The 12,015-nt window shown below is 31.9% G+C and overlaps 1 protein-coding gene across 1 annotated transcript; it reads right to left on the reverse strand.

Annotated features, from left to right (window-relative positions):
* Positions 1-6,455: 6,455 nt before the first annotated feature.
* On the reverse strand, positions 6,456-10,619 carry LOC117683894 (E3 ubiquitin-protein ligase TRIM45-like). Its single transcript, XM_066072632.1, has 5 exons — positions 9,636-10,619; positions 8,855-9,170; positions 7,460-7,609; positions 7,217-7,318; positions 6,456-7,060 (listed from the first exon to the last, which is right to left on the reverse strand). Exons 1-5 carry the CDS (start codon positions 10,617-10,619, stop codon positions 6,456-6,458), a joined length of 2,157 nt encoding a protein of 718 aa, XP_065928704.1.
* Between the last annotated feature and the right edge of the window lie 1,396 nt (positions 10,620-12,015).

Genomic DNA, 12,015 nt, shown 5'->3' on the forward strand with positions numbered 1-12,015 from the left:
ATTTAAAATGGAAATTCCAAGATTAAAGTTGTAAATTTCAACTTAAAATTTTGGAAAAGTCAACTTTAAAGTCAAAATTTCAAGATTAAGATTGAAAATTCCAAGATAAAAGATAAAAATTCCTACATTATAGTTGAAAAAAACCAAGTTGAAAGTTGGAAATTCTAAGATAAAAGTTGGAAATCCCAACTTTAAAAAAACTAACTTTAATGTTCGAAAAAATCAACTTTTAAGTTAAGATAAAAACAATAAAGATATTGCATTTATATACTTCCGTAGCTACCTTAGCAAGATAAAAAAGATAAAAAATCCCTGGGAATGAGATGTTCTTACACATGTCCCTGCATGTATTCTACAGTACTAGAATTTGTTCAAAATTGTTTAAGCAAAACTTCTGTCACAATTTCGTTTAAGCTAATCATTTCAAATGCAAGTTGGAAGTTTTCATATCATTAACATATATAGTGCGATGTCATTACTTTCAACAGCTGTTCAATGATCTTGTTGACTTTTGGTTTCGTTTCAAAAAAGACTTTATAAAAATTATTGAATATTTTTTACAAATTTGATCTATTCAAGTGCAGTTTAGAAATATTACTTACCGGTAACTGCGCATTGTGCCATCTTACTTTAGGTATTAGTAGAAGTTTTATTTTATTTAGTTGATTGGAACCTGTACACAGGAGGATAAAACTTACGCTCAACTAGGCCCCCAGGTCACCTGCTCGTTCACAACTACCAAATCTGTGCACTCCGCTACAAAATGTAGTGCCTTACAACCGCAAAGTAGAATAACTCGTACCACTACTTAGCCTTTAGAAATGATATACAACAATCCGAAAATGTATTTTTAAAAAGAATAATCCTCTGAGGATTGGAAATACACTATAGAGGATAAAGAATTCAACATTGACTGCTATTTTTAAGATATATGATATACGTTATTTAGACGTTAGGTGACAAGTGGTATCCATAAGGATATCTAAGTTATAGGTGACGTTTTTAATGTAACACAAAATCCTCCTAATTGAAATATCACGGTAGTTGACCATCTTATTCTGTATACGTAGGTGAAGCCTGTCGAAAGATGTAGTCTCGTCCCCACCCCGAAGACTTTTTACTGATACGTTAATATAATGGTAAAATGATTTGATAATAAATTATATAAGATGACCTCTGGTATCCGTGATGGATACATGCCAAAACAGTTTTGTATGAAAAAATATCTTACATTTTCGAGCCCCGTTAGTGTCGAGAACTGTCTGATTATTTTTTTTCCATACAGAGCTGCATATATCGTACCTAAATCACTGCTATTGAATTTCATTGTTGATTTACCTGAGACAATCTGATTTTATAGGATATCAGTACTTAAGAAGCTCACAAATATCGGACTGTACGGGTCATATTTTAGACTGTGGGAACACAGGAATGACATCAAATTTGTGTTCTAACTAAAGATACATCATACAACAAAGGCAACCTTATAAACTTAATACTCTCGCTAACATCTTTATTGTCATTACGGAGTAGGTGTTCCCCTGTCTACAGGTGGTGCATGAGGGTTGGAGTTCACCACTTCCCTTCCCCGCTCCACCCACCACTTCCCTGGATTTTCACTCCATGAAAAATGTATAAATGTCTTTTCGTACATAAACCACCGTTTAAAAAGCAACGTGAAGTAAAAAAAAAAGTGGTTGATAAAAGCAATTAACATATAACGGGGTTTTTTAAGTTTTATTTTTCATTTAAAATGTAGATAATGAGACTACTCAGAATTAGTTTTTAAAAGCATCATCGTATCGTTAATCCTCTTTAGTTATAAAAAAGATATAGAATTTCATAGTTATGCAGAATTGCATGTAATTTAATTTTAAAAGTATAATAAACGCGAAACAAGAATCTTGTTTTACAAAGAACTAGGTACAGTTTCAGTCATATTTTGCCCTGTTTTAGAGTGATTTTTAAAACTACCACCAAAAATGGAAACGAAACATTTATTTACACAAAAATACCCATAAACTAAGAATCTATAAATAGTTACCTACTTCGACTTTCACAAGGGTAATTGTGACGTCACAAACAGTGCATTTTACCGTAATTTTCATAAAACTGAGCAGAAGACATCAATTCCTCGGTGGTGTTTTGAATAGAAAACTATGTCCGCAGCCATCGCCCACAATGAAACTCAAATTATAACTTTATCATGTTAAAACACATTAAATATATTAATTTTGTTGTTGGCGACGGCTGCGGACACATTTTCCTCTTTAAAAAACTATGAGAAAATGTGCTATTTTTCACCATTTTTGACTAAATCTTAGAAATGTGCCAAAATGTTGAGGTCAATTTTATTTTTTGAAACAAGATTAAAGTGTATAACTTAGAATTTCATATACACATATGTTCAAGATAGTATATGTGTGTTTTCATGAGATTTTAAAGAACTTTGGAATTTTAGGGCAAATATTAAAAGAAACTGTACCTTGTTCTTTAAACATTTAGTATAAAATCAAATATCTTCATGTTATCGTTAAATTATCGGCAGCGACAAAAAATGAATAATCTAATGAAATATTGTACATCTGCCACTTACCAGCAGAATTGTTTTTTGCGATAGTTTTCTGTTTTAGGAAATTAACACATCTTAGGCATCGACCTAGTATCAGATACGTGTATGTATTCTCCGATCACGCAATATGTAGAGTAAATAATTTTAACATGTTTTGCAGTACTTTGATATCATGTTCATCGTTGATGCATTTTGTCTCCCTGTCTTTTCAATCTCAGCACATGGTGTTGCAGAGGTTTTTTTCCGGGGGGGTTTTAAACATAATACCATAATATAAAATGGTTACATTTTAATATGTTTTTAAGTATACGTGGAAAAAGTAATGCAAATTCCCAGTTTGACAAAACGAAAACTATGGCGTTGATCGTTGATTTGCATAAATTTGTTAATCACGACAATAATCAGTCTCTTTATCTTGAAACTTTTATAACAGTAGTGTTGGCTGGGTATATTTTGATACAAACTATGTGTAAATAATTTATAACTAATGTTGTCACATTTAAAATGTAACAAAACACATGTTGGAACTTTACATGCGCATACAACGATAAATTTTATATCAGTTCTGTTATTTCTGAATGTCTTCTTTCTACAAACAAATTTCTTACAAAGAAAATTGTTATCTTTCATTCTTGTTGAGACTAATTACAAGTACCTCGTTGCAGATCGCCAAAAGTGACAGTGGATTAAGACCAGTTGTTGATCATCAATTCCGTGTTCGATATTTATTGAACAGACGTTTGAAGTGAAATACTTCTGGGGGGTTTTTGGTAAACATACTGTTCTGTTCATTGAGAATTTGAGTCAGTTCTAAGTTGTTTGTCTGTTTCGAATGAATATCTTGTGTGTTTGTACAGGCCGGGTTAGCCATGATCACTTAATTAAAAAGTTACTCATTTATAACCAATTATTCAGAAGTTTTTCTGTTTACTTTCAGTTCCTCTACTTTAATTGCTTTGTTTTTGATCGTTTCACTGATGTATGCATGTAACAAATTACAACAAGGTCATGACTACTTTATCAATGCTGAACAGTTTGAGTGAAGTTAAAATTAGTATATGCATGGCACTTGACGTTTTATATTTATCTTATGATAAAAATAAATACCCTTAACCTAATACGACCATAAAACATTAACCAATCAAATATTTAAATGATGATAGTGATACTATAAGTATTAATAAAAAAATATATATATTGTTTTTTCGTGCTTTTCTACGATAAATTTTAAAAAGTTAACTATTAACAAATTGAAAGATTTTTTTTTGTCATGGATATCTTCTTCACACACGTAAAAAATATATAACATTACATAACATTCAAAACTCTTATTATTGCAATTTTTTTAGTATTTCCCCTAAATATAATTTTTCGTATCTTCTCACTCTGTTGACAAATCATCTGAGAAAGCTGCTTGAAGTTATACGAAAATGTATTTCATTGAATAAAAATCATTGCAATTGAACACACAGAAAAAATAAACATTTTATTTGGTGTGAAAGTTCCTCAGGTAAAAGTTATCGTTTCTAAGTCCCAAGGCCCAAACACCCTGGGAACTTTTCAATTTGTGACTGGAATAACATTTCCAAAATTTTGTGTTGGAATGATAAATACATATTACATATTTCATTACATGTTTATTTAATTTTGCACATATTTCAAAATATTGACACAAACACACAGTGCATGAAAATCTCATTTACATTTAGGTGACAATATTCATCCCCTTTAGACACTTATAGCATATTTAAGGCAGTAATAAGCAAAGAAATAAACTTTGTGTAATAAAAGTCATCATTGACAGTTTTTAATATCCACTTTTTTAATTACAATTCGTCGTTTTGACATATAGATCAATAATAATCCTTTACATATGTTCAATCATCATAGGTTGTATTTGTATTTTATCATACGCCTTCTCCTAGTCTAGGTTGGCTAGCGTGCCCGTATGCTAGGATGTGTGATTTTTAATGACTTTGATGGTAGTTTTGGTAGAGATTTTTTATAGGGAGTTTTGAAAGTGATGCGGCAGGACTTTAGAATTGTTATCATTATTTTGTTTTTGATTTGTTTTGATTTTCTATCAATACTCCCATTATACGGCTCGCGGAGGACTCTGCAAAACGCAGAACAATCCAATTCTTATTAACCCTGTTCCCTTTAAACGCTCATAATTCATTACAAAGTTAAGATAATGAGAGTAAAGAGAATGTAGATTTATGATTTTGACAGATTTGTATTCTTTAAAATGACGTTGAACGGTCACACTTGTTACATTAAGTATTTGTTTACAAAACTTTTCGATAATTTTGATCTTAAAACACCTGCAGAGGAAAAATTTCTTTCTCGATTTGTTAGAACATCGTACCATTAGAAAGCTTAATGATCATAAATTTATGATTTAAACCTAAAATAAATTTCAATTAAACATTTTATGACCGAATTTGAAAGAAAATTACCTTAAAAGAAGACCTTAGCTTAGCTTAACTAAACACTTCTCTGCGTTCTGCCAGTCCTTCGTGTTCGGAAGAGCCGTGTGATGGGGGGGATAAAGTCGTTAATAAATATTGTTGTATGTTGAAACTGGTGTTTTACTTTTATTTACAATGCATTTAAAGGTGTAAAAGGTGAAATAGATATTATCAAACTTAAAAGTAAAACCAAGCAGAATCCCAAATCACAAAGAACCTGGGAAATAAATTACAACAACATAGAACACGGTAAACTTATTTAGAGTGTGATTCTGACCTGACCCGTCCTATAACATACAAATCATAATACTTTTGCATATCACTCCATACGATGCATTTAGTTTTTCCATCTTCATTAATACGACTACACTTAGGATAACATTATTTTTTATAACGTATGACCCGTATAGACAAATTTCAATATTGATTTGATTTCTATTTAGCAAAGAACGAACTAAATAAAAACAAGACGTGTTGCACACTTTATTTAGACAGAAGAGATAAATACAGATAAACAAACATTAAGTAATTATAATCAACCAAATCTATACACGGTAAAACAACCCGAATACCATACAACGCTTCGCTACGTGTTGTAAATGTATAACATGTTATACAGAACTTCCCGCCTTTTTTCATTTAAAAAAATACCAAGTAAAACAAACATATCACACATGGGCTAAATCATTAAATAACAATATATATACTACCAAAAAAAAATCGGACCACTAAAACAGGGTAGTTTTCATCAAGATTAAATCTACATACCTATAAATAGATATATCTGAAACGTAAAATTAAAATACCTTTGCATGTAAATAGATATATCTACAATAGCAATGTTTTGTATTTTTTTTTTCTTTTTAGAACTATTTATTGGATTTGGCATTTCAAACACTTGCATTTGCATTTTTAAAAAAAGAAACATTTATATATGTTCTATATCTTTTTACATGATAATTGTACATAACAATACAATATTAGTTTCCCATAACAATCTTAAATATTATAAGTCCTATTTTTAAAATCATAAACATGTGTGCAAATATCAATAAACAAATGCTCCCTCCCTTCCTCTCTCTCTCTCTTTCTCTCTCTCTTCAAAAATCTGTATTAATAACATTACATACACAAAAGAAAAAAAAACATTACAATTTCAGTTAGTGAAAAATAAAAATTAGATAACAATAAAAGATATTCACGCACAATACATGATAAAAGAATATACAGAATTGTGTAAGGAACTAATTTCATTATAAATCATTTAATCAATACCATTTTATGAATTATAACTAAAAGTCAAAGAATAATATGAGAGTTAACATTAATTCAATTAATCTTGACGAAAATGTAGTTGATTTTTAATCACATTCAGAGAAACTTTGTTTTTCTGTTCATTAGTTTTTTTAATGTTACACTTCCATAAAGGTAGCGGTAACTTCCACATTTTTTGGATTGTAGCCAGCAACAACTGGATACAAAAACTCGGAGCAATCAACAGACTCCACCACGCATATCTCCTTCTCGATCTTGTGATCGAAGACTTTCCATTGGCCAAACTCGGTGTCCAGAAGGAATCCAAATACTCTCTCCATAGTATTTCCGGTTTCGTTCAATAATAGAACCTCGTGGTACAGCAAATGGTTCTTGTTTGCAATGTGCAGACATATAGAATCACAATCCACATGGTGGGCCCCGATCATTGACCATGCAAATTTGTGCCCCTCCACAACCAAAGTTTTCCCGATGTTGGACTTCCTAGCGATCCCGAGCTCGTAGACAAGATTACTTATATCCAGAGGTTTTTTAACTTTAATGTTCATCTTGATCGCGTAATAATATTTCCCAGGATATCGTATGCCTTTTAAACTGAGAGTACCCTTGTATTTTTGGAAACGACTGCTGCCTGTTACGAATTCCTTTTGCTCTTCAGCAGAGATGTTTTTGAAAACCTTCCCGTCAGCAGAAACGTAAACATCTCTGTGCGCCATGTCTTGGTCAAATGTCATGTCTGGCTCTAAAATACATTAAATAGAGATTATTTGCAAATAATACAACTGGATAGTAGAATGCCAAATCTGGCCCGGCGATGGCAATAAATAAACGTATAACACCTGTAATGCCACGAAAAAGTTAAAACAGTGTTCTTTAAATACAATCATTATGTTTTTACTTTGAATGCCAAGTGGTGCTAGTTCCTTTGGTTTCGGGAAGTTCCTCTTTAACGTTTGCACTTTTTGAAAAGATGCTTCCTCTTTGCTCCCTCCCACCTCAACTTCAAATGCAAATCGTCATATCAAATATAATACGCTTGGTGCTTTTATAAAATATTTGAATTAGGTTGAAATGAATTGGCCTCTGTATTATATGTAGATGCTTGTACACTATATATGTAGCACATTTATAGAACATTTACCTGGTTTGCTCTCAAACTCTTTGCTGACAACCACTCTATCCAGTATTCTGATCTCTAGAGCATGTCTCCCAGCCATGGCTGGCTTCACGGTGACCTCAAGCTCGTCAGTACTTCCTTTTTTCATCTCTGTCCAACATTTTGTCTCGTTGCCTGATGTCAATAAAGTTTTAAATTTAGACAATAGAGGAATAACTAAAAAGCAGCTAGAAATTTTTGCAGTAAGTGAGATTACGTTTTTCCATTTGAAAAGGGTAAAAAAAGATTTTTTTGTTATTTTTCACTTTCGTTGCATGAAATATTTATATTGTTTTCCTTATTCTAAACCCAATAAGATGTTATTAAATATACCAGTATCATGGTGCTGGTTTAAGATCTTAAATAAACAAAAACTGTCTACTGTTCTGCTCCATGAATTAAGCCATCTTAATCTAAATGCAAACGATTCCATTTAAATATAAACCATTTACAAATCATTTTACAAAGCTTTAAGAAAAATAAACAGAATGTTAAATGAGCAAAATTTAATTTCTGTGAACAAAGCGAACATTTGCCAATTTATTTACATATATACCAGGGTTCTCCACAAGGGGTTTTACGATGGCCGCGTTGCTTTACCATGGTCAAAATTAGAAGTCGCCATAGTACAATTATAATACGTTTTCAGTGTGACACCCACACTCTAATGAGTTAAGTAGTGAAATTGGTTAACACAACTGTACTTATTACAAATCGGATGCTTTGCAAACAAGTCAGAGTTATTCAAGCCTCGAAATTGTACTAGGTGGTCAATTAACTTATGTTCGCTAATGATGATTGAATAATCAGACATTAATTCAGAAAGGTCTGTTGGTAATTATAAGATTCATTACAATTTAAAAGCGAATATTTAATAAAAATATTTTGTAAAAACACAATGCAGCACAGTTCATTAAGGTACTGCATAATGCTGCATAAATAAAATGTTCTATCATGAAAATAATCATGCCCAACAATAAAACCTTCTAATTCAACAGGCGATACACCACGGAAAGTAATTCTTTTTTCATTGGTGTTATTAACTTTACCAAGAGTTTTAAACATTTATTTGCCACTTATATTTGAAAAAAGACAGCACAGTCAGAATTATGTAAAAATCATTAATATTTCAATGAGCTGAAAATTTAAAGTTAATGGTTATTTATTGCATATGTATACATTGTAGGATGGCAGAACTCCTCAAAATTTACAAAAGCGACATATTAGTTTGGGGGTTTTGAAATTTCAGATACAAAGCTGTCAAAGAACGAAAATGATAAAAGTTTAAACCTCACAATTGTGATGATGATATTCATTTTTTTTCGATTAAGGTCATATGTCACATCTTTACTATCCATTATATAAAAAAAATAAACAAACCTATTGGATCCTTAACAACCACATCCATATTGGTTTCGTTTAATCCTCTCTCTTTAAACGGTGTCAGATTTTGAAAATCTCTTAGTTTCACGTGAAAAGTTGCTGATTTATTCTCTTCCAATGAGTCCACATGCTCAACCCTGCAGTTTGGTGGAAAAATTGAGACAGACCATACATTGGCCATCTGAACGAGCTTGGTTTGAAATTCTAAATTTAAACGCTTGGCGTTGAAACCAAATGTAGCCATCTCGTGTGGTTTCTTGTCAAAGTACTGTGTGACAAGAGTATTCAATTTATTCTGAATTGTCGGGTACACCTGTCAAATAAAGAAAGAAACATACTCCTCGACATTGTAAAGAAGTCTTATATAAATATATTCGGCTATTAACTGTTTTTCATTCATACCGTAAATCAGGGTTTTTTTCGCGTGTCACAAATTTTGCGAAAATCGGGAAAATCTATAACAATTTAAATTTGCGGCAGTCTCTTATAGGAAATGATACAGGATATAGTAACTGTGTATTCCAATATTTGCGAATTAAAAGGGGTCGCCAAAAAAGCGAAAATTAGATCACCGCAAAAATTACCGGATATACGGTATTTTGGTTCAAGTTCCAATCTGTGGGGATGTATGGTTATCTGAATACTTAAAACAATCTTTTTGATTAGCTGGAACTTTGTAATTCCTTTCTTATACAATTGCGTGTTAGTCCAAAGAGCTAGGACAAATGTATATCCCTTTTTTAAGGTAATTTTAAATGGTCAATCAACACATCCTTACCTGAAGAAGAGCTGGCGCGCTGGGAGAAGAAAGTGTCTGGTTTGCAAACTTGTTGGACTCTTCAATATCTAACTTCATTCTCATAAGATTGTCTTCCTGTGCTTTCAGATGACTCTGTTTGCTCAAAACATTGCTTTTCAGGGTTTTCTTTAAATTTGCGTGCCTATTCCACAAAATGTGCTCTAGATTGTGAAATGTTTTATCAATCTCATCCTCCACTGACTTCTCCATATGTAACATTTTATTCTGTTCATCCTTAATCTCATTGATTATGCTTTGTATTTGTTTACTTACATCCTCGGTATTGGATATCTGATCTTTCATAAGCTGCCTTTTTGCATTTGCAACGATGTCAATATTTTCAATTTTGTGATCGTTGGCCTCTCTACAACTGTCAATGGCACAATTAACACAAACAGGTTTTTGGCAAGTTGATTTAGTGCAGTAGTTATCTAAAGCACTATCCGGGTGCTTGCTACACATCAATGGTCGGCAAAAAGCTTCCACATTATTGGACTTCTTAAGCTCGGTTAATTCAAACAGGCTGTGGTTTTTAGTGGCATTGACACGCTTATGTGCCTTCTGGCATTCATTACACAGAAACTCCGCACATTGCATACATCTATGAGTTGCAATTTCGGAAGGACAAACACTACAGCAAACAGTCATGAGCGAATGTTTGACCTTGACAAAATCCATCAGGTCACGTCTTGTGTTATCACGTGGACATGTTTCATCAACGTTACTCACGGAGTGATTGACATTGCAGGTTGGACATTGCAGCTGATCATTGACTTTGGTCTTGTTCAGGCATTCGAAGCAAAGAGAGTGCAGACAAGGTAGTAGACGAGCATGCTTTTTTCCTTCGTCGAACTCGTTATTACACGTGTGACACTTAAGGAGCATATGAAAGAACTGTTCTGATGCAACGGAACCATTCGAAATTGTTTCTACAATGGTATAATACATGTGATCATTGTACATTCTACTACAATTTTAGCCGAGATCAAAGAGATGCCGTGGGCATTATTTTGGGCATTATTTTCCAAAATACCACGAACGTCATCAGTAAATTATCAGATCAGAGGAGGAACGATCTGTAGAAATACTGGGCTGTTAGTAGAATAGAAATAAAGTTCTTGTTATCGTGAATGTTGCAGGATAACCTCCTCGGTCTCGAAATGTTGTTTGAAATATAAACAATTTCAAAACAACATTCCTCGACCTCGAAGGTTATTCTGCAACATTCACGAAAACTCGTACTTTATTTTTCAATTATTTATCAGTGATATAATAACAGTTTCCCATATATTTCCTCTTTGCTTACTTTTTTCTCTCTTTCTATCCCTTTGCTCATCTTTTTTTTTCACTCTCTTCTCTATTGTAATTGTTTATATATTTAATTGTTCCAATGACCGTTTTATTAGACCATGTCCCACCATATTTATACAATACTTTTTTTTTTTTTTTTTTTTTTTTTTTAATTAAATTCTTATTGTCATTTTCATAATTATTACAAGGAATCAAAGAGACAAAGCAAATATTTATTGGTGCTCACACACCCTTTCATACACTTGCACACATAAATATCAGAAACACATTCTAATTGTTTACAGGAGAATTAAATTTCAAAAATATTTTTCCAGTTTGACCATTGTTTGTCAATTTTAACATTTCACATGATTTAATTGATATGTATCTTTCAACCTTATATTTGAAATAGATATGTTGTAATAGTCCCTTTAAGTGAGGGATCTTTTTTTGTTTCAAACAGTTAAAAATATACTGTTTGGTATACAAAATTACAAAGTTTACAACTTTGTTACCCTGATTTAGAGGTATTTCACCAAATATTACATTATTAACATTAAATCCAATTCTATTTGTAGTTTTACAATAGATATGCATGCTGAGTTTATTCCATAATGGCAGTATTTCTAAACATTTAATAAATACATGTTGAATTGTTTCTACATCTTCTTTGCAAAAAGAACATCATCAGTGCTTACATTGATTTTTTTAAGATAGTATTTTGTAGGCAACATTCTGAAAAGAATTCTGTACTGAAGCCATTGTACTGAGGTATCAGCACTTGTTTTAAAACATACTTTAAAGAACTCTTTAACAGCAACATTAATTTCTAGTTGCATGGATAGTTCAGTTATTTATACAATACTTTTTAAAAATTATTTGATACCAAACACTTATCCGGTAGATTTTGGGTTCAATAAAGAATAGCCTTCCCACTCTAAAACGCTGGATAAGCCTTTTTTATATTGATGTAAATATATTTTGTTTTCTTTATTTTAAATAGAATTCAGTGAGTAATCATCACACAAACAGCCATCGGGCAACTGTTTTCTTATCTTTGTATATATCA

This window comes from Magallana gigas, chromosome 10 (genome assembly GCF_963853765.1).
Source record: "Magallana gigas chromosome 10, xbMagGiga1.1, whole genome shotgun sequence".
In the NCBI taxonomy this organism is placed as follows: domain Eukaryota; kingdom Metazoa; phylum Mollusca; class Bivalvia; order Ostreida; family Ostreidae; genus Magallana; species Magallana gigas.

Excerpts from the sequence above, each read along its gene's own strand:
- LOC117683894 (XM_066072632.1), bottom strand. The coding sequence starts at position 10,619 with ATGTACAATGATCACATGTATTATACCATTGTAGAAACAATTTCGAAT. Across the intron at positions 7,319-7,459 it reads AGAGTTTGAGAGCAAACCAG|TTGAGGTGGGAGGGAGCAAA; the intron begins GTAAATGTTCTA and ends TTGCATTTGAAG. Across the intron at positions 7,061-7,216 it reads AGCACCACTTGGCATTCAAA|AGCCAGACATGACATTTGAC; the intron begins GTAAAAACATAA and ends AATGTATTTTAG.